Source organism: Diabrotica undecimpunctata, chromosome 6 (assembly GCF_040954645.1).
Source record: "Diabrotica undecimpunctata isolate CICGRU chromosome 6, icDiaUnde3, whole genome shotgun sequence".
NCBI lineage: Eukaryota > Metazoa > Arthropoda > Insecta > Coleoptera > Chrysomelidae > Diabrotica > Diabrotica undecimpunctata.
The window spans coordinates 30,709,843-30,734,687 of NC_092808.1; the positions used below are offsets into that span (position 1 = coordinate 30,709,843).

Below are 24,845 nucleotides of genomic sequence, written 5' to 3' on the forward strand. Positions count from 1 at the left end.
TGAATATGCCGTTCACTTTTATACTCTTACTAGAGTCTGTCACTGCATCTGTGAATGCTCTCTCTCTCTCAATATATAAGTAAAACAACATTGGAGACATTATACATCCTTGTCCCACACCGTTTTTTATCGTGACATCTTCCATTTCATCATAGTTTTGAAGACTTAGTCTTGCTGTCTGGTTCCATAGAGGTTGGCAATAACTCTTATAGCATACAATCTCAACTTAAATATCCTATCGTTAGATTGTGTTTTACCTTATTGAATGCATTGTCATAATCAATATAATGGGGAAAAATATATTTTCTTTAATCTATACAGTTCTGTACCAATGTTTGCATACTAAACATGTCCTTCCTTGTACTGAATTCATTTTTATAGAAAAAAAAATGTTTCGTTTTTACTTAGGACTGGTGAGGAGTGCAAAACTTCTTAGGTAACTTAAAATCGGAAATAAAGAACTAATCATCCTCCGGTTTCGACTGCAACTTTTTAGACTACCTACCCTGCGGTATACATCTCAATTCATTTTTTTTTCTATTTGAGTGAATTACAGAGAGATTATTTTGCCAGTAATCATGCAGTTGATTATGTTCGTAGTAAAAATTAAAAATAGCCTTTTCGCATTTAGGATTTGCGAGTATTAGTTAAACTAGTTTATTATTAGAACCGTATTATATACCATGTTTATTTTAATAAGCCAATTTTAGCTAGTCCGCTCAGCAGTTCAACAGTGACAGTAGTAGTAGTTGGTTTGAGCCTCATTCTAGCCAAAAATGTTTGTCGTTATATAAAATTCAACCTTGACTTGCGGCTTTGAGTTAAAATTCGCTGGTGAATTGAATCGGCCGGATGGATGGTGAATAGTTCCTGAGATAGGGTCTCTCACTGACGCTTATTTACTGTTACCGATAATACAACCCTTCCATCGCCTGTAGCGTTGATATATTAAGAAGAACTCCAGAAGCCTTAAAATTCGGTCGTTGTAGTCTGTCAGTATGCTTATGCGATATTTTTTTAAGAAAAATTTTAGAGTCTTGAAATTTGGTTACTGTTTCCTCCTATCTCAAAGACGAACTTTATTTCATTTGATATCAACAACACTAAAGTTACAGATAACTGCTAGAAAAGACGTAGATTCTTAGAAACTTGATATAATACACGGCGTGTCAAAAACTAGTTTTCTTAGAGCCACTTTTGTCAGAAATTTTAAGATTAAAAAAATGCACTCAGATATTTCCAAAAATAAAAATATACATAAGTATTATATTTATTTGTTTAATTTTAGTGAGTCCTGTATGTTTAAGATTCTGTTTATGAAACCTATTAACAATATCTAACGAAGTAACTTTTAGAATATAGCAAATCATTCCGATTTATTTCCAATAATCGTATATACAAAAGTAATTTATAGATACTTTTTAAGTTCGTAATTATTATATTCATTGTATATTCATATATAATCCTTGTAATTATTGTGTTACTAAAAGTAGCCAATTTATTTTATATTCATCTTTATACACAATATACATTTAACATAATAAATGTTGTTTTATTCTCATCATCATCATCATGCAACCTCTTCTGTCCACTGCTGGACATAGGTCTCTCCCATTTTTCGCCACTCTTCACGGTTCTATGCTTCTTGTTGCCATTTCTAGGATATTCGTCCAATCTCGTCCAGCCAGCATGTTGGTGTTGGCGCTGTTTTATTCTGATAGTCAAAAATCTAATCCCCAGTATTTTTACACTCCTGATATTAAATATTGTAAAATGTCACTGTTTAATGCATTTAGTTAAATATGTAAATAAAATCATGGAAATCAACAAACTGATGGAATTTGCTTTTTTGAAAATATACCTGTAAAATTAACAATTTTTAAAACAGTTTGCGACTTCATGAAAAATCTATGGATTACTTGATTAAAATACTTTTCTTTGCTACTATCTCGATACTAAATACATGGTAACATACGCAAGAAGCCGTCAGAAGTTCGGCTGTAAGGTGTTTACTGCTAAGTAGTTATCCTTATTGTTATCAGCTGTTCAGATAGATTTGCATTCATCACTGTTTGGTTGTTACGATTTATTTATCCAATGCCGCTAAAAGGAAACAATAAAGATTTGCGTGACGAAACTTTACCATAATTTGGTGTGAGTAGTGAGTGAAGTCTATGAACTAAATATGAGCAATCTTTAATAAGTCAACGCAAATATGGCTGACACTGACGATTTTGATTTGATCGCATGCACTACACTATACTTGAGAATCAAATTTGTAGGCACTAAATTCTCCGAACTGTGAATGCGATAAACCAACAACATCGTTGCCAGTTTGTAATGATAGATATTCTAGCAATTTATCATTTAGTCATTGACATGCAGCAAAATTAGCATATTAATGATCGTTTTGTATTTGTTAAGGTATATAATAAAATGTATTTAGTAATATCAATATTTATGTATAATATTATATTTATATACAATACTTATATATAGAAAACATCTAAAGTGCGATAATATTCTTTGTAAAAGTCATACATGCAACATCGCATTCTAGGACCGGTAGAAAGGAATAGTAGATCAACGTTGTCATAATATAGAGAGAGATAAATTGCTCATTGACTTCCTAGCTTAGCATTCAGTAGCATATCGTTCACACTGTTGCAGTGACTTTTAAAAATTATTCTTAATATAATATGATATGAGACTTATATTTAACTTTGAAGTGTATACTTCTTATCACAAAAAAACTTTTTTCAACTTCAACTTTCTTTAAGGTTGGGATTTCGTTCCGAAAAAAGAAAGCATGGAATTTCCTCCGAATAGCATATTTGGTATGATCTTCAAGCTGAATGCGTTTTCTACCTCTGGTTTCAATGGTTTCAACAGGTTCATCATTCAATTTGCTATTCACTCTGTTAAAAATCTTTTACAATTCTGTATACACTTCTCGTCGAAACTTTAGTCAAATCACTACACAGGGTAACTACATCGTTGACCGACATACTTTTATTCCTTTCACGGAGTCCACAATACACATTGAATATAATAGTTTTTTCTCCCATCGAAAAATTTGGACGTCGTTTACTTTTACTGCTTTCACTTTCCATATTACTCACAACAGTAAAATAAGTGTTCACTGCTTACATAATCTAATCGATATGTGAGTCATGTCCTGCGGTGGGTCCACGACTAGTAGAATACTATTTTGCTGACGTCACGTTGCGTAGCAACGACGAATAGAATCGACGGTTGCTGGGCAACGTGACGTCAGCAAAATAGTATTCTACTCATCGTCATCACACCACTGTTTACTTCGATAGCAAAACAACTGAATACCTAATATAAAACAATAATAAAAAGTAATGGGTTGTACAGCGATGTAGTATATCTTTTCTATGTAAAAATATTAAGAGAATAAAAGTTTTGATTCTAAAAGTATGTCGAGTGGGAGATAAAAAAAATTGAACGTATTAAACGAGCACTGAAAGATGTATGTGACGTCCTTCATCATTTTTAGTGGCGAATTTTTATTTCTCGTCCCAAAAAACTCCAGCTTACCAAATTTCGTGTTGTTATCCCATGCCTATCACGAAATATTTAAAAATAAAAGTTTAACTTTGACCCCCTTTATTTTGGTTATTATCAACTTTCGTACTAAAGTAAGTTAGTTTAAATCGGCCCATTTTAATCTCAGGAATCTAAGATTAAGTTATAGCCATTCCTTACCAAACACCATGTATATTATATTAATATATATATATAATAACCCAAATGTCAACAATAATCATATTAAAATTAACATAATTATAAATAGGTACATATTTATTTAATACAAGTAGCTTTGTCGTAACTTCTTATGATATTTTTCGTACGCCATTGGAAGACCTACAATAGCAATGAACCATCACTATTACTTCCAAGAATTTACTGCCTAAATTTCTGGATTCTGACTATAGATGTTTGCCGCACGACCGCACAAAATATGGGCTTTAAAATAAATGAGGAAAAAACCAAAATGTTGACGTCGATGCCAAATAATAAATAAATTCTTGTGGCATTTTAAAGTAATTACTATTTAAATGGGAATAGGCCACAATTAACGGTTAAAGTAAGCTTATTGACGTTTCAATTTCCACTTCGGAAATCATTCTCAAAATACAAACATTAGTTTGTATTTTGACGATTTCCGAAGTGGAAATTGAAACGTCAATAAACTTACTTTAACCTTTAATTGTGACTTATTCCCATTTAAATAGTAATTACTTTATCTTCAATAACTTCCTGAACTCTATTAGGGATTGTATCAACTAGGCCTTCACAGAATTCAGTGGTGAAACTGTCCCATATTTCTTGTAATTTAACACGAAGTTGTGGCAAAGTACGCAGTTATTTCATTTTGTGTCAAAGTGTCTCTATTGGATTAAGATCCGGGCTGCTAGAAGGATGTAACAAAACTTTAATGTCATGTTATCCCATCCATTTTTTGGTAGATTTAGTCGTATGGCATGAGGCTCCGTCCTGCTGAAAGATAAAATCACCGGATGGATATAACTTTGACGCACTTTGTAGAAACGAATATTCAAGGATATCTTGATATTTGGCTGCATTTACTATAGCCTCAATAAAATGTGAACTTCCCAACCCTTTGGCCGACATACAACCCCACACCATGATGCCCTGTGGAAACTTTACAGTTTGGACAATCCTTATGGAATGCTTCTGTTCTCGAATCACACGCTTTCGATAATCTTCCACACAATTATTTGTGTTTGATTTGCCTTCGTCGCTAGAGATAACTTTGTCCCAGTTATGTTTGGTTCACGAAAGTTTTAATTTACCCTAAATGTAATGATTCTTTTTTTTTTTTTTAATCAACAATGGTTTTTCTTTGGCCTACTCGAATAAATAAAAAAATAGAAAATTTAAATCGCAAAGAAGAACCTATCAAACATACCTCATAAAAACTAAGATCGCTTTTGTGGATATATTTGCGACATAATTTTCTGGAAACATTCATCTCAGTTTCTCTCTTCCTTCTAGCAATCACTTCTCGTAGGGTATTTCTTCTTCGCGACTTACGTATTCTAATTAAATGCTTTACACTTCTTTGAGATACAGCTTCTGGACGGCTTGAGCTTTTGCCGCAAACATCAATACTCGCAGTTTCACCATATTTCTTAACTATATTAAACACAGTAGTTGTTGCTACAGTCAATTCACTGGAAATTTCAAGCATTGTTTTCCCGTCATGGTACTGATGAATAATAATTTCTCGAACTTTTGGATCAGTAGGTTTTCCACGTGCCATTATTATATTTTACTCGTAATAAAACTGACGGTTGTCTATTCATACTCAAACGACGTGTGACAACTATTGTGAACAAAGCACTACCTACTCGTAAGTTTGATTTCAAAGCCTTCTTTGTGCCAGGCTGATCAAATTTAAGGAACGTGGGGAAAAGCAAAAAAATGTTTAAATATTTAGTTGTCATCAGTTTTTGATTATCAAACAATTAATTAAATAGTAAGCAATATAAAATATATAATTATGCCGCAAAAATAATTCGATACATCATAAAAAATGTTGTTAATTTCATATTTACAAATAAAAAAAAAATAAAAGAATTTCGGTAAATTGGCTTTATATTCGCAAAATAACTGCTAGTTCCAACATATAGTTGTTAGTGGCTGATACATAGATCAAAGACACTTCTTTTTCTCTTCTCTTACTATTTGCTAAGCCTCAACTAGGAGAAACATGCCAGTGTGACATAAAAAGGGAGGATATTGATGCCTTCTTTATGAGGATTACGCGGCCACAAGGATAATTAAAAAATAGGTAGGTTTTTAATTAAGTGTTCAATATTTCCTTTTATTTGTATTGTTCCTGATAATGTAAATCGTCCAAAAATTACACATACAAAATTAATAAGTAACAGAAAATGATGACGGCGCTGTACACAATCTTTATATTAAAAACAAAATTAAAGTTTTGTTAGTATCTGAATATACTCTACTTAATCACAAAACAAAACACATTTTTACAACATGCCGAATCCCTTTGAGTAATTTATTGCTTTGACCAGTCTATCCTTCAACTTTTCTTTTGACGAATATTCCGGTAATAACAAAACATTAAAACAGGTGTGGGCGGTAGGTAACCGGTCAGAGTCTGGTCCATTTTTTGCTACGACTAGTTTCAGTCTGGATAATCCACCGATTGGTACTCGGTCTGAGCCCGTGGTAAACTGAAGAAGTTTCCTTTTATCTTCTAAAGAAAGGGCGTGCACTACCGACCAAAAGTCCTTGATAATTTGTGATTCGTTTGTGTAACCTCCGTCGTATTCTGTTGAATTTTCTAATTCATCGAAATCAAAATTCTGAAAATAAGCATACAATTAATATTTTGTAAAATTTTATATTTTGACGAAAAAAGATATTTTTACAAGAAAAATAAAAACAACATTAATTAAAACCAATACATTATAGTGGTTTAACAATAGTCTTAAGGACAGATATGAGGACTGTTATCTGTCTGTGGCGTGCAATACGGTTAACATAAAACATCTTTTAGCACGGTTTGGCCCCATTCTGCTTTATTTTTCGATACCCACTTGCCTTAGTTTTCGAGAAGTCATAGCTGTTACGGCAAAACGCATTATGAGTGTCGGACGATTTTTCGATATTTAACCGTATGAATTTAAATATGACTTGTGTAAATAGAGTAAAACTTACAAGAAATTTTAAATTTAAATTTTTAAATTTTTACATAATATACCCCAAAAAAAATTTTTCTAAAATTAGATCTATATGAAGACTTGGAAATAGTCAAGGAAAAGCAAAGAAGCCCCAACTGCGTTAATCGCCATGTATCTTTCAACCGTGACTTTCAACCCTTACACCGACAACTCTTCTCATAACCCACACTTCTCAAATTTACCCCATCTTCTTTATCTGACCTTCCCCTATAAACGTCAACACCTGAATCCTTCTCAACAATTGTTGCTTTTTAAAACAACCATTCTCTCTACACTACTGTCACAACACACCCTCCAAAAGAATTTTTCAGCCCCCTATTGTTAACATCATATCTTTTATACCTCACTATTTCATTATTTTACAATCTTCACGTTTACATCATATTCCTGTCCATTCTTTTTTCTTTTGCTAGTTCTCTGTCTTTTCATATATCTACCATCCACTCATTAGTTCTAAACTCAGTAAACATTTAAACACAATCCAGCAATTCATCAGAATTCACTTTCTCCCACTTTACCTAAACCCTTAATCAACCATTGCTCCCCCCTCTCTTAGTCAACAACTTAGTACACCATACTCACAAATAAAATTTCAGGCTTTTATGTATCGAATTTAATATAACCAAAATATATTTTGTTCAGGGTGCTAGATGCTTTAAGCATGAAGGACCTCTATCATCTCTAATTTTGTTGATTAACTCATTCATTTCCCTTTAACCCACTCTCCTTTATTCTTTAGTCATTCCATTTACTTTTATTCCTGCCAAGTCTCTGAGGATCTCAGTCTTTCCAAAAATTTTTTAAATTTAATCACATATATTATAACTTTAATTCCTTCAGCCGGAAGATTTTCAATCCCTTTTCTCAATCTATTGGACTCACTTATATTAAAAATTTTTACGATACAAGCAGTATTAAACAATTTCATCTACATACGAAGTCTTACATTAGCTACAAATATATACTATTTATTTTTCCTTGTCCTAGATGTAAGCAACATAAAAGGACATTTCCATATATTTCAGCTAATTCTTCACAAATTACACCTTTTAGACCACACTCCATACGATAAAGAGTAACATAAGCTGCCTAATGCATACGTCATCCTCTTAAACATGACCTTCAACAACACCAGTAATTTACATCTTTTATATCCAATATTAAATAATTATAGAAAAATTTTTAAATCCCAACACCTGGATTGCTGTTATCATTTTAACATCATCAAAGTTTTTTAATCTTTTGGCTGTAGTAATATAATGTTTAACTAACACTGTTTCATGGTTCATTGACATTTTGTTTTTGACACCGTTCATGGGTATTTTATCAATCAGTTGCCAGCCGTAGTCCGTTTGAAGAGGTTTACTCTCCGGACACTGGAACTCACTTAAGCATGGGTGTATGTTACCTGAAGTAAAATCTAATTAAAATATTAAACATCATATAATATTATCAACATCATGTACAATCTTGGTAACACATTTCATTTTAAAGGGTTTTTACCCAAATATTTTGGTGGCTCAGGCATGGTAACCTGTAAGTATAACCATTTTATTGTTTTTTTTTTAACCTTAGTCAAAATTTTAAACCACGTTTGCTGTAATTAAATGGTTTATACTTATTTTAGGTATTTTAACCTGATGATGGAACAGTTGTTCCGAAAACGTTCGTGCTTGTAATGTTGCCCTTTTAAGGGTTTTTATAAAATAAAATATACCCACATACAAAGACTAACCTCTTTTTTTAAACATTGTAGTATATGATTATGAATGTTAAGTCTATTACGCTGTTCTGAGTGGTTCAGGAAGTTTAAACGAAGGCCACCGTTACGGTCATGCTCGCGTTTTTGGACATCGAAAGATTTCCAAAACGTGAGCAAGAAAGATTCTATGAAGTGAATTAATCATTTCCATAATCAGAGACCGAAGCTATGACGAAGTGGGGACTGTCTGCTGCAACATGATATGATAACTTAACAGTTGATTCTACGTTGCGCATTAACCAGTCCTAGCCCGTACGGAACTGCTTCTCAGGTATATACATCAACATTGCGAAGTGTAACTTTATGAGAACTACGAGGGAATGCCGCATAGCTTATTAGCAGAGGAATATTGCTTTGGAATGTTCTCTACAACGAGATTTTGGAGGCCGACCGGTGCATTGATATACAGGCAATAGCATATGCGGATTACCTGGTGGTGCTGGTGGAGCACAATGAAAACTAGTCAATCATGCAGAGAGGGAACGAAGCACTCAACAAAGTGAAGACGTGGATGGGAAGCACCCTGGATGGGACATCATGCTATCGGCCGAGAAAATTGAAACTATGATCCTCAAGGGTCCGAGGGCCAGATACCATATAGTTTTTGTCCTAGAGGGAGAAAGGATATTACCTAGCAAAAAACTGAAGTACTTGGGAATAGTCCTAGGTACGAGGCGAACTTTTCGTGAGCAATTTAAATATGCAGTTCGCAAAGCAGAGGAGAGAATTTCGGTGCTGACAAGGATTATGCCCAATGGGGGAGGACCAGGGACTGTCAAAAGGAGAATTCTAATTGAAGTAGTCCACTCTACTGTACTCTTTGCTGCACCGATATGGTAACCAGTGCTTAACATAAAAAAATATAGGAGAATTCTAGAGAAACCCCAAAGAAAAGCACTACTAAGGGTAGCACGTGCATATAGAACAACATTAACGGTAGCATACAAGTTATCGCGGGTGTGTTACCCATCCACCTGATGGTGAAGGAAAGGGCGAAAACTTACGGATAGATGAGCAGGAGAAAATAGTAGCTAAGAATTGCAGCATAACGGAGTGACAGGAAGAAGGTAGATGGAAACTGTACAGACTATGGAGTGGCTGACACGGACGAGCATTGTGTGTTCGAGTACAGACGGTTTCATAAGGACAGAAACGAATTACACAGGAATGTAGGTAGGATAAGTGCAAATACCATATTGCAGGTAGCAATAAGGGGAAATACTGAATATAAGGCATTACTCCAGGCAGTAACTCGAATTGTCAGAAAGAAGTGAATATTAGAGAGAAATCTACAGCAAAGAAGAGAGAGAAAAAGTGAAAGATGCGGAGAGAGATAAGACGGGCTATTCATGTAATGCATCGGTCTAGAGAGAACCTACCGCATGAGTAGTCCGGATGATGGGTTGGACTTTAGTTGGTAGCCCATGGGTGTGTCTGTGAGAATGACTCCTCTGGCGACACCTCCTGCCCATAAAACAATCACTGCGGACTCTTATTATTTGTCAAACTTATATATAATTTAGATTTTTGATTTAATACTTGAATCGATTTAAAAGGAAAAATCGTTGTAGTAGCTAAACAACATTTCACAAAAACAGTTATCCAAGTCCTTTCAGCAGTGCAGCAGTTTACTTACAGAACTGGAGCAGTTTAGAGATTGACAAGGGGAGTACTTAGAATAGGATTTTGTTTTTTGATTCATAATATTATTAAATTAAAATCAATCCAGCCAAAACAATTCTGATGCCGTTCACGAGTTGAAGAAGATTTAATTCATTGTAGGCCAGCGTCCTATTTATAGATCCCTGAAAACTGTATTTTCTTTTTCAACCTTTAAAATTTGTTTAAATTTAAAGAAAAAATTACCATGTAAGGTTTCCCATGTTTTCGTGGCTGTAGTAACTGAATTATACTCTTTGTTGTATTATATTTTCAATATTTTTTCAATAAAAAGATTATAAACTTCAGACAAATCGGGCTCTTTGTTATCGTTTACTGGATGATTCTTGTTGAGTAATGTTTATTATAAACTATATTCATGAATAAATCCCGGAAATATAAATTGTTGAATCGTCATTATAAGTTTTATTTTACTGATCTATAAATAGGACATTGGTACTTAACGTTATCAAAACATGCAGCATTTCAGTATTGAGTTTAATGTGAATCTGTGCATAAGTCGTTGTATTTTTTTAATTTTACATTTGTTTTTACGATTGGTAGAAAAAGTTTTATATTTTATCAGATTTAGGAGAAATTATCCCGCAGTAGCTAATATTTTAACGAATATTAGGTTGGATAATAAATATAAAAATAAAGTAATTGAAATAATTGTGAAATAATATGAATATAACTCAAGCTTGAAGCAATTTATACAAGGAGAGCTTATTCAATTCGGCTACAAATTTTAGAATTTTTGTGGAAGTAGCGGATACTGTTATAATTTTGACTTTTATACTGGCAAAACAATCGCGAATATTTGACCTTAGGATCAAGAGTAGTACTTGATATATTAGATTGCATTTCTGTATCTGCAAGCCACTGCGTATTTTTTAATAATTTATTTACCAGCAGAGATTTATTATTTAATTTACAAAAATGTGAGCAACAGGAACCTAGCGGGAAAATAGATTAGCGAAGTGTCCTATACAAGATACAAAAACTCTTGGTAAAGAAGCTCGTGGATCATCATAAGATTTTCGATTTGATGTAAATGAAGAAATACTTTTTGTAAAATGGAACGATAAGTGTATTACTCTAGGAGTTAATTTTGATAACATAAAACCTCTCGCACAAGCTAGTAGAAGGAATCACAAGCTCAAAGGAAAACGTTTATTTCTTAACCGCAAGTATACAAATACATTCATAGTATGTTTCAACATTTAACACTACTGGCTTCTTAGAAAATATGCCACTAAAACCAGAGCTAAGAAGTGATACGTCGATTTCAATCAATTATAAACTAAAACAATATAATTACCTTACTACCACAAATCAACAATTCAATTTCTTCTGGACGGAATAGTAATTCAAGGGGCGATTCATCCACCACCATTTGAAATCCTTTATAAAAGGCTGAAAATTGTTTTTCTACTGATTTGTTTAACAAAAAATTTGCATATAAATCCACAAATTCCTAAAAATAAAATTTGACATTCAAATATTTTTAAAGTGTATATTTAAGGTGTTAAAGTATATATTAATTATATACATTTATATTTATAATTTTTGTGTAATTTTTTAGAATTCAACTAATGGAATATGAAAAAATAAAAATGATACTACATGAAAATACAAAAGGAACACCAATTAAGAATTAATAAAAGAGTTAATAATAGAGTTAATAAAACAAGAAAAAAACATACTATGCAATAAAAAAATAATATATATATATATATATATATATATATATATATATATATATATATATATATATATATATATATATATATATATATATATATAAGCCTATTTATTGCATGCACGCAAACCAAGATATATTTTAAAACGGTTTTCATAGCGTAATATGCCTTTCCGTTCCTAATCGTCATCCTTTCCATTTTGGCAGTCTTAGTTTCTAAAATTTCTTTCAGGTGTCGCCTTGGCGGTGCCCTTCATCCATGTTGCCGAGCTTCCTTGTTTCCGTTGCTCTGTGGAGGTCCAGTCTAATATTTTTTTCGGATTCTGCTTTCTTCCATTCGTTTGACGTGTTCGTACCAAGTTACTGTTTTCCTATGACATCTACTACATTCTTTGTACTCCCATTTGTGTCTTAATATCGTAATTTGTTATATGTTCTAAACGAGATCTTCTTGCGGCTCTCATCCAAAAGTATACCTCAGTACTTAATAGTTTGGCTTTATATTGTTTGGTTAATTGGCATACTTCTGCCCTATATGTTAACACGGGTTTTGATATTGTATTCTAGATTCGCCACTTTGTATTTTTTCTTATATTTTTTTGTCACGAAACCGAATTCAAGGCCCCTATCACTTGTCTTCATTTTACTATCCGATCTTTGATATTTCTTTGATTTCGTTCTACACTATACTACATTCAAAATCAAGCTAAGCTCGAGTTTACACCTATCGATGAGTGTGTCCTGACGTCGACGCTTGTCATTGGTTAGAAATTAATTTCTAACCAATGACAAGCTCTTCAACTTTCAATTTTCCTGGTCCAGGTTCAGTTTTTCCGTAGCTTGTTCCCTTCCTATAAATAGGTACTATGTTTTTTCATGTTGACCTCCAGACTCCACTTTTTATATTCTTCCACAGGTTTCCTGACATATTCTAAATCATTCTTGTCCTGAGCGATAACAATTTGATCATCTGCGTAGTTGGTTGAACTTGAGTTCTTTAGTGACTAGGAAGCCTTCCGCTATTTCATTTCCAAATTCAATTTTAAAGACAGCTTTTATACAGTCCGTTCAGAGTATCAACGACAGTAATATTTATATTAGCTTCCTCTAAAATCTCCATAGCGTATTAATGTGTACTGTGCCATACACTTTCGTTATTTCGTTAATTCCACCATTAGTAAATGTAATTGTGCTCTTGAAAGCCTTTTTCTATTACTTGTGCTATGTTAAAAACGTTGTGTATTGTGGATCTACGGGCTCTGAACCCATTTTACCCTTCAGATTCATAGGGATTATATTCTTTAAATATGAGGTCTTTTAACACCACTCCATAATAGTTAGCTTAGCGTGGTTATGGTATAATATGGGTAAATTCCACTGTGTATCGATACCACATATGATAAGCATCAGAAAAAGAAGGACTATTAAAAAGACTTGTCCATATGCCGATAATATTTAGAGCGTCACAGTAGCAGAAATATACATAACCAATTCTTAAAAAGTGTTACGATAGCATTGATCTGCCACTGATCGGTATGCTACCGATCGTCTGACGTCACGAGCAGTCTAATAACTTATATGAAACAATTCGAATGTTCTAATTGCGAGACTCCTTCCGCCTTCCAGACTATTCGACAGGGGCCGAGAAACTGGTCGAACGAGAACCATTGCCTGGAGTTCCATAGAAGGTTCTTGATAACGGAACAAACCATATAAATAGGGAAATTTTGATTGTAAGAGTTAGATAATAGGAGCGGATTGTTAAATCGGGAAACATAAAGTTTTAATAAATATGTATTATATAAATTAATTATGTTTTAGTGTAAAGGAATTAGAAGAGTGTAATGAGAATACTTCCACGCAAATGGAGGCTACAGCCCAATGCAACGAAAACCAAAGTGTGCTGTTTACATCTGAATAATGCACAGGCCAACAAAAAACTCTCCGTTAACTTTGAAAACAGACTGCTCACTCATAACTCAACACCAAAATATCTTGGACTGACTCTGGACAGAACATTAAGTTATAAAGAACACCTACAAAGAACGACGGCAAAACTGAATCCGAGAAATAATATCGACCAAAAGCTATGTGGCACTACATGTGGGGGTCCTCAGCCTCCGTACTCAGATCATCCGCTCTAGGACTTGCATACACGGTGTCTGAAAATGCTTCCCCGGTATGGCTCAATAGCAAACACACGAAGATTATTGACACCCAATTAAACCAGACAATGCGAATGATCACAGGTACAATTAGACCCACACCGAACTATTAGCTTCCCATTCTGAGTCACATTGCACCGCCGAAACTGCGAAGAAGTCATTCTCTTCTCAGAGAATATGAAAAAATCGACTTTAAGCATCAGCTACCCATCCACCATAAAAAGCTTGTTATCGAAATAAACAGACTGCGCTCCAGATATCATCCATTGCTAAGAGCCAACTGCTTACATCAGGAACATTTCAACCTCACCAACCAACGCCTGGAAAAGACAATGGGAGGGCGACTCACCACAGGAAGCACAGCAAATGGCCTGTATCGAACAGAAACCGCCAGGCTTTGAACTGACCCGGAGTACATGGACAACGCTAAACAGAATAAGAACAAGTAGCGGTAGATGTGATGACAGCTTATATAGATGGGGAAAAGCTCTTACTCCTGAGTGTGACTGTGGTGCGCAACGACAGACCGTCCTTCACATTGTTGAAGACTGTCCCCAAAGGCGGTTCTTGAATGCGACCGAAAATGTTTTACATTATATTAATAATACATTAGATGTTCGTTTGTAATACTTCATGTAACGTTTTATATTAATTTTTAATTATGTGTTCTTATTGTATGCCAAACGATAAATAAATAAATAGAAGACTGTAATAAATTATACACATAAAATAAAATAAAATAGTGTAAATAAAAGATATTAAAATCTTTGCAACAGAAAAGAAAAACGGGATATACGTATTGATATCTATTTTTACGAAATTTAGTAGTTGCATCAGAAGAATATTTATTTTGGATAGAACGCATACTTATCATTTGATCTAATCTAAAGAAATTTAATTAAAATCGTTTCCAAATCCATCCATTGAACGTTCGTTCAATATTTACTTACGTATTTATTTTCTTGTGTAACACTAATTTTTTCTCCGTTTTCTTTTAGATCATAATTAATTGTACAACCAAAGACATCTTGGTAACTTATACTAAATGTTTGCATAAATACTTCTTCGACGTTCGGTTCGTCATACTCCAAGAGTTGTTTTAAACTATTATATACTACCTAAAATAAGAAAAAAAAATGAATAGTAGAGAGGAGACAGGAACACTTGAAATAAATTACTATAATGCTTATTTAAACCAATTTGGTCTGAGAACGGCATACAAATCGTTGTTAGAAAAATCGGCAGTATCACTATCACTAACATCTATAAACCTCAAGGTACGCAATGCCCAATTCACGTTATAGAAACTTAACCCCATCCAGCGACGTATGTAGGCGACTTAAATAGTTATGCAGTGAAAATACAGTAAGAACAACATAAATGGCGATGCCTTAGTACAATCGACTGAAGATAGGGCTTTATATCTCATTTTTGACGCTAGGGGACAAAGGCACATTTAAATCAGCAGCATGGAACAGGTTGTACAGTACAACCCTGAACTACGTTTTGTATCGAGCGACTGTAACAACACCCCTCTGGTAGCCACAATAGGTTTTCTCCCAGATTTTTCACTAAGAACTATGCTTTTTTCGGAGCTGTGATAAATACAGCTAAGAAGAGCATGTCCACAGGTTATCGAAAATAATAGATCCCGGAATGATGTCAAAATAGTGATATATTATACCACAATTTTCTTGAAACTGCAGACCAAGAGATCGCAGATCAATTTATTCAGTCTGAACGTAGCACGACAGCAGAAACGGACTGAGACAGTAGAAAATCTTAACTTTCAAAAATTGCAGTCAGAAAGCTTGGACCCTCATAAGGAAACTTGGAAATGGTAAAACCAGAGAAAATGCACACAAGAGATGTAAACGTTTAAAAACCTTGAAATCGGAATCGCTCGAGACTGAAGATTCTCGCCCTTTCACAAGTGAAGAAATAGAGACCGCTCTTAAAGAAGTTTCTTTCGGAAAAGGGTTTCGACGGCATCCAGCCCGAATTCATACTCAATTGCGGAAAACACACAAAAACCTGGCTAGAATATTTCTTCACAAACATAATTCAGAACCGCAAACGGGAATTTAAACATTCAAAATTACAGCAATACTAAAACCGGGCAAGCCAGTTGATCACACATTGATGATTTATAAACTCTTACGAACTATTCCTTGCAAATTCACCGGCAGATTAATAGAAAATATGCTCACTGACAGAGTGTTTTAAGTAATTATGGGATCAGAAATATACACCAGTAGAAAACTCAAAAATGGTCTGCCACAATGCTCGGTACTCGAACCACTGCTTTTTCTTTGTCTTTAGAGATCTGGCGGAAGTTACTTTCAAAAATCGACCCAACGCCTCTAAAACCAAAGTAACCTGCTTCCACATAGACTTTAATAACACTTAACGTTCACTTTGATAATACACGACTCAACCACAATAAACACAAAATACCTAGGCGTGACTTAGGACATAACGTTAGGCTTTAAAGAACATGGGGAGCATTGGCATACACATCCAGATATTGAGGCTGAGTTCTTGTTTATTCTGAAGCTGAATTTTGAGCACCAATATGGATCAACAGTGCTCACGTTCAAAATATTGATGTCCAGCTAAATAGCACCATGAGAATGATCGCTGAAGTAATCAAATCCACACCAACCCACTGGCTACCAGTGCTGAGCGAATTCCACTACCACACCTTCGCCGACTCAACCTTCTGACCAAAGAATATAAGAAGATCCTTAACAACACGGCGCTGCCGATCCATAAATATATAGAAGATGCAACCAAAAGTTCACTGCGCTCCAGCAAATCTCCTATAGAAACCGCAGAAAAGACCGCAGCCATCGGGTTTAACATGATCACCGAATGGACCCATAAATAGTCGGAAGCTCAACCAAATACAATTATCCCTTACATCACAGAGAGACCTCTTGGATTTGACCTACCACGTAAAACTTACACTTAACCGCATCAGAACTCAACACGGTCTATGTGCGTATATGTTGCACATGTGTGGTAAGCTACCCACCCCTCATGCAGTTGCGGTGAGGTTTAATCCATGAAGCATATAACAGAAGAGTGCCACCAGTGGGCCTATGAGGGCAGTCCCCAATATTTCCTGTTTGCGACGCATGAGTCGATTAACTACATAATCAATCTCGTGTTTGCCTGTAAATTAGATATTATTAAGAGAGTCAACTTTAAATTTAACTTGTTTACTGTAATCTCATAAATGTGTTGAAGTGCCATACGCTAAATAAATAAATATAACAATTTGGTAAATTTCGCAAACGGGGTTAAAGGTTGTGAATTGACCTGAGTAGAAGTCCCAGTATTTAATTCAAACCAAACCCTTCTTTCAGCGCGTCATAGTTTATCGAATTCTCTCTAACGCTGGAAGTTGTAGAAAAAAAGTACATCCGTGATTATTATATATAGAATTTAGAAATTTTTAAACTATATACTGTTTTGTTCATTTCACAATAGATGGCGCTTAAGTACATACAACCATTTTTGACTCAATTATTGTTTTGAAAAATATAGTTTCAATTTTGTACTAAATTAGCTGCTTATTAAATTAATTATTTATATATTTAACACTGGTTTTATATATCTTTGCCATCTATGGTTTGCTTACGGAACTAAGTTGTAAATTTATAGTTTACAGAATAGCCCATTTAAAAATGAATAGAGGGAAGTTGCTTATATTTGTTTAATTATCAACCATTTGAGAACATAACTTTTTATAGATACAATAAACATAATTGATTTGTTTTTATTACAAATTGCAATATAAGTGTTAGAAGAAATAAACTTTTCATTTTTGGCTGATTACTATTCTGGCACCTGTCAGATTTAACAAAAATGTCATGCAATGATTCGCGACATCCTAAAAAACCTGTATGACGTCAAAATTAATGAGAAAAGAAGGATTTGGTTTTTATGAAGCAATACTCCCTAAATTTCTATGATGACTGGTATCGAAGATTATCGAACCACTCCAAATAAGGATTAAATGTGATATTTGTTTGAAATCGATAACCAAAGTCGACGAGAGAAAATTTCTCCCTTTATTTCAAATGTCGTTTATTTCATAAACATAAAATATTATTGTAATAAAGTGTTAAAGTACTTACAGGGTTCCAATCTTGCAGGTCCTCAAAGCTACCCCTCTTTCCCATTAACTTCCTATATAGCACCATAGGAAAATTTACTGCTAAAATGACGTTATTATATATCGCCAATCCTAGCACTATACCTATTAACGTGAATTGAGCATCACTTTCGAAACTAGTAGGATTAAACCAAACCTAAAAATAAATAACTTAAAAAACAGAAATTTTTAATATCATAAAATTGTCCAATGTACCAAAACTTCAAATGAATGTTAATTATTGCGTTTATATGGGATTAAACCAGAATTGATTGTAATGAAAATTGCGTTTTACATTTTGTTTTGGCGTTTCCATTTCCAGTGCAGAAATCGTTTTCAAAAAAATTTTTTGAATTAAGAAATTATGTTAAACCTCGCCAACCAAAGCCCCCGAATATCTGCTAATGGCGGCAACAGTGTAAAGCTTACGCGCACATCCGTTTAAATACCTTTTGAGCAGTCTATAATAAGCTTAATCCTACCTACAGTATTGTCATCACTCTCGATGTTTGCATTCTAGTAACGGTCGTTTTGTAAACGTTCAGGTACAGTAGGGCAGGTATTTCGGATTGCGGTGTAATAAATAATGCTTCACTTATCGTCTTGTATGGTAGATTTATTTAAAACACACTAGATACTCATAATTTAGTTTATTAGTTATCTAAGTACAATACTAGATAGTACTCAGTTGACTTTGACTAACTTAGACCGTTCTCTTGATTCTTCATTCTTAACAATATTGATAATAATACCAATAATCCTGTGATTTCCAGCTATTTACCTCACGTGCGCTTGTTGATATATTATTGTTTTTACTTGTTTAATTTGTACACATTATTTAATAAGCTTTTGATTACATTGCAAATTTCACTAGGTCAGAGCGCGTTCCAGTTACACCGATATTTTCAATGTCGTAAACAAATAATATATTTTGGCAAATGTGTGTCACGTAATTAAAAAGATTACTTAAATCTGATGCTTAATTAAATCCCGTTACGTTAAATCCCTGTTTGTATTTAAACGGTGATTACGGTGTTTTTACTTGATACGGATTGTGTATTGGTACAAGGTATTTTATATTTTGTTTATCGTAAACAAAATTATTCGAATAATTTGAATTTTTGTATGGGAGTATGGGCAGGACACAGCGGCATTGTATTAAACCAGTAAATCGGGCTGTCCCAGATTTTGCTAACAGAATACAAGCCTTGCTTCGTCCTAAAGATGAAGATTTATCCAGATCGAGAGACTGGTGAGGAGAATATAGATGTTATAGATGACTCAGACGAAGATCCCGACTATGTAATTCAGCAGAATGAATGTTTTAGCGTTGAAGAATCGAATTCAGATCCTGAACTTTTGGAGTTAGATGAACCCTCGTATGAACCACCACAATTCAGAACTGACTCTTTACTCCCAGAAGTGAATCATGTGAACCTTTTCAAAGCAAAAAGTGACTTTCAGTGGCAGGGGACGAGAAACCAGGGGACCAGAAGACATAATATTTTCAGAGGATTGCCAGGTCTAACAGCGTTAAGCAGAACTATGGGAAATAAGCCTTTCAAGTCAGATATTTGGAATTTGTTGATTGATAACGGGATTAATCCTCCTCCATACTCCAATTATAAAATCGTCTCGTGAGGATATGCTTTAACTATTTATTAAAGATGTTTTGGGTCGCCCAATATTTAGAATGACTTCTTCTTCATCTTTATAAGCAATTCTGCTTGTTCATTGGCGGATTAATACCTCTATGGAAGGTTGTCACTCCATCTTTTACGCGGTCGTCCGATACTTCTGTCGATTGGTGACTTATCTCATGCTATTTTGACGACACGGGTCTCCTCCATTCTACTTATGTGGTTATTGCATTCTTTTTTTCTATTTTGTGTCCATTCATTTATACACTGCACGTTACATTTTCTTCTAATGTCTTCACTTCTGCGTATTTCCTGTAATTCTTCTCAATACTCTCATCTCTGCCGTTTCCAGTAGTCTTTGCGTTGTGGCTGTGTCACGTCTTGTTTTTGAGTCATATGTCATTATTGGTCTGACACGGGCTTTATAAATTCTTGACTTCATCTCATTCCGTTACTTGTTCAGTACTGATGTCATCAATTTCTATTTTACATCTGGTTGGTTCTTTGCTGACGACTATTGTTTTAGTTTTCTGAGATGCGATTGTCATATTAAATGCTTTTGCTCTTATGGTAAATCCGTGGACCAGTATTCTTCATCTAAGAAGAAGCCCAAGAAAAAGACAAGACTGTCTTCATCTTGGGCTATCAATATTGCGTCGTCTGCGTAACGGAGTATTTTTATTTCTTTGTTTCCCATTCTGTATCCTCTTCCTTTGTTAACGCTTTTGATGATTTCATCCATGATTAAATTGAAGAGCATGGGGCTAAATGAATCCCCTTGTCTTATTCCACTGCCTATTTCTATAGGTTCTATAAGTTGTCCATCTATTCTGACTTCCATTTTGTTGTTTTGGTAGATGTTTTCAATAGTTTTTATAATATTTAGTGAACTTCTCTATTATACAGAAGATCGATTACATCTTTGAGTCTTACTAGGTCAATCAGACACAGAAATGATGGTCTATTGTACTCTAGTGATTTCTCAGTATTTATTCTAGTCATTTAGAATGACGATGTCTTGAAAAAGGTATGAAATACTCCTATGTTGTTTTAGATTTGACAATTGCATGAATCGCAAAGAGCGAAATAAAACTGATAGAACAGCGTCCATTTCTAACAATTTCAATAATTTTGTGTCCAATCGCCCAAAAGCTATTCACATTTTGTGATTGTGTAATTGTTTATGAGATTACTACTTTCCTGCCTGCTCAATGTGTTATCCGACTATCTAGGTCAATAGAGGGCACTAACACTAACCAAATTATTACCGCTGACAACTATTTTTTTTTTTCAATAAAGTTAGGCAATGAGTTAAAAAACGTAACCTCACTTATGTGGGTAGATTGAAAAAGAATAAGTGAGAAGTTTTTTCGGAATTCCAGTCTAATATAAATAGGAGCCTTTTTACAACACTCTAAGGCTTTTCCATGACCTTGATATCATATGTATCAAAGCGAAGTAGAGCTGTATTTTTATTATCATCTATGCATCACACAAGAGAATAAATTGGGAAAACCTGAAATCATTAAAAATTATAACATTTCATGTTTTACACATGGAATGTCAATTATAGTGCAAACCGCAGAACAAAGCGTTGGCCCGTAGCCGTATTAACGCATAAGCTCAGTTAACAGTTACATCCTTTATCTTTGTTACAGGGGCAATGAATTACTTTCTCGTTCTCGTAAGGCAAAGTACCTCGGCAAATATGGCCATTGGTACAGAAATACAATATTTAACTTAAACATGCCACAAGAAAACAGTTTGAGAATTTCTTCAAATTAATCATTGTTTTGAGGAAACTATATGAGACTATGAATTGAGGAAACAACATTAGCATTAAATTCCAATAAGCTTTATTGCAACTTATCCATGGTTATTTCTAAAAGTCTGCTCAACATCCACATTTTAAATTATCCAGGTTTTATTTTGAAGGTATATGTTTACAGTAACATCGACACGTAACATTTCATTAACTGAAATAGGAGATTTAGAGAAGATTTAGGAGTTTTTGTGTGTAAAAGAAACTGAACAGACAAAACATTTACATTATACGTTTATTGAATGCTTTATACGTTTAAGTAAAATGATGTAGATAGAGTAGATACATCTAATGTATCTACTCAATAACACTGAGTGAAGGAGAAAGTAGGCCAGAAGGGAAACTAGAACTACAAAAATAGTTGTTGTAATTACTGTGTTGACCGATATGGCGTGCAAAAGAGTTTAAGGCGTAGTTTAGTCCCTCGTTGCTTTCGTAGAGCTAAGTATATTTAAATATAATGCATGACAAATATCAAAATGCTTTTGGAAATTATAATATTTCTCAAACATGGAATACTCACTTTTTGTTGTCGGGTATTTCAAAATGTTCAGCCCAGTAGTAGGCTACGTCCAATGCTTCTCGATTGTTAAGTTATAGGTCGTTGAGGTTGCAGGTACTAGGAAAGGTTGGAAAGGTCAATACATGTTCTATGTTCTGTATGGCGCCACATTCGCATTTATTGTATTTTTCGTGTCTAAACCTCACTTTATTTGGATGGTTTTCTCCTGTACCACGCCGGTTCTTATTCCACTCAGTGTTCTCCATACTGGACACTTGGAGTTTGCGCTACTGGGCATCTTCTTGACGAGGGGGTAGTTGGCAGGTTGGCTGTCCAGGACCACATCCAGAAATCTGCTACGGCACTTTAATCATTTTAACTTGCATTCTGCTCCAAAAGGAGGGTAGCTTGGTACGTTCGACCTATAATTTTATATATTATTGTTGTTGTTTTCATACAGCCTGACGCTAGTCTACATGTCTCGTTCAAGATGACTTTTTTTGACATGAGTTGATCCGTACCAAAACGGACAGGAGTACTCTGCTGTAGAATAGCAGAGCGAACGGACAGTGGCTTTCAAGACAGTCGGTTTAGCCTCCCATCTGCTATTGGCGAGTTCTTGGAGGATATTGTTTATATGTGCTACTTTCTGATGTGTAGTTTCACAGTGGTATCTGTATGCAACTGACCTGTCTAGCGTGACACTCAGGCAGAATGGTTTTTCCGTGTGTTCATGATTGACACCTCCCATCGAATTTACTATTTGCTTAGTTCAGCATGGTATCCATAGACTGTTCTAGTTTGTTCCTTACTTCCTTAAAGGTTTCTCCTTGAGCAATGATGGTCAGATAGTCGGCAAACAGGTTTTCGGTATACTCGGGTGTTGGTTGGTCGTTTGTATATACATTAAAGAGAATGGGAACTAAAACGCTACACTAAGCCAGGCCATTATTTTGTATTCTACATCGGCTCTTATTTATCTCCACATAGAATCGCCTGTTTTGCAGTAACGAATTTTCTACTTTACTTGTAATTCTTTATGTGTGGGTGGCTCAGTTTAGTTCTTTAATTATAGAAGGTGGTTCGAGGCTATTTCTTTCAAATTGGGGGTTTCTAATGATTTTTTATTTCTTTCTTCTCAGGTCTCTTCTTCGGGTCTTCAGCAGAGTCTTCCATTTAATAGAAACTGTTTGGTTTGGTGCTACTTTATGGAGTTTTCTGGTCTCAGTGGGGTCGCAGCTGAGCTTCTGAGCAACTGGATGTCGAGGCAATACTTAACACTCGTCGTTCAACTGTGCAAAACACAATAAGGATTTCTAGAGGCCAGATCTTACTACTAGCGATCTAACAGATGCCTGAAGGAAAAAAATAAGCAAAGAGAATTTCATTCTCACTACGACAGTCAGTTACCTAAACATTGTTGACATACAACTTACAAAAGAAATAGATTTACTTCCAATCACGAACGATGATTGTAAAAATGATGTTTACCAAAAAGTAAAAAATAATCTAGAATATAAATATGACCACACAAAAACTGAAGATGCTGCTCTCACTATTTAACCTCTGATTTGTTTTGAGAATAGCTAACTGAGGTTTTGGGCATGGATTTCTTTTGAAACCTACACAGACCCAAAATAAACAATACAGTAATGGCAAGGATGGCAGTACAGTATTTGAAGAATATTTAACTGAACAGTTACCTCAAAGATAAGATCTTAAACCTATTGAGCACATTTCGAGCCAGCGCTATAGACATATACGATATCATAACTAACAACAGGTGAAGAGTTTCGATTGGCTACCAATGAGAAATATTCCTCTTTGCTTTCGAGACATTCACAACTGGTTTCTATACTGCGTGCAAATGAGTCATCGAATAATGTACATTTGAAAATGTTTACTTACTGTTTGTGATTCTGGTTGAATAGCGAACATGGCATAATCGGGGTTAAAAATTTCTTCTATAACTAATTGAAAAAACTCCTTTGAAACCCCTCCTTCGTCAATACCTTGTTCACCTTCGAATTCTACCACCAACTGCTTTTTAAGATCACTAGGATTGTCCATGGAGATCATTTCCAACTAAAATAAAATAAAAATTGCATTAAAGTTACACTATTATTATAATCACAGGAATTTAATAATGAATAGAATGAATTCGTTTCAATTAATTCGCTAGATATGAGAAGTACTGTATAAAACATTGCATGATTCTAACGAAAATATGTGGACTATTAGCTATGCAAACCCTGTGCACTGTTGGAAGCCTGATAGAGACTGTACTATAAAGGGTTGTACAGTACGGCATAGAACGATTTTAAAGATACATATTAAGAACCTCATAGGTAGATGCAATTTACGATCCCGATAAAGTTATGTCTACTCTCTTTAACCGAGAGGGTAGAACGTCTTAACCTATCATCCTTGCCGAAGACACCAAATTTCCTAACCCATCCTTAGAACCTTCCACCACCCGCATTGCTAGCGTATTAGGGAAAACTACCAGGAATCCCCGTAAAATGAGAAACAAAGAAAATGCAAGGCGCCCACAGTCTGCGACAGTCCTTTGAAACCAGGCTATAGTAGCAGTCTTGGAGGCAGACAGAGTGTGCTAAGAATCCCCGGAGTCGACCAAGCTATCATCACAAACGACATCGAGCTACC

General features: G+C 34.6%; 1 protein-coding gene across 1 annotated transcript in view; it reads right to left on the reverse strand.

The window, feature by feature from the left end:
* Positions 1–5,850: 5,850 nt before the first annotated feature.
* Ube3a (ubiquitin protein ligase E3A) overlaps positions 5,851–24,845 on the reverse strand; it is a 51,707-nt gene continuing 32,712 nt past the window's right edge. Inside the window, exons 9-13 of the mRNA XM_072534553.1 lie at positions 24,087–24,263; positions 18,198–18,371; positions 15,003–15,170; positions 11,507–11,662; positions 5,851–6,386 (exon numbers count right to left, since the gene is read on the reverse strand). Of these exons, the coding sequence (XP_072390654.1) occupies positions 6,048–6,386; positions 11,507–11,662; positions 15,003–15,170; positions 18,198–18,371; positions 24,087–24,263 (1,014 nt within the window). The 3' untranslated portion in view covers positions 5,851–6,047. The remainder of the gene's footprint in view (positions 6,387–11,506; positions 11,663–15,002; positions 15,171–18,197; positions 18,372–24,086; positions 24,264–24,845) is intronic.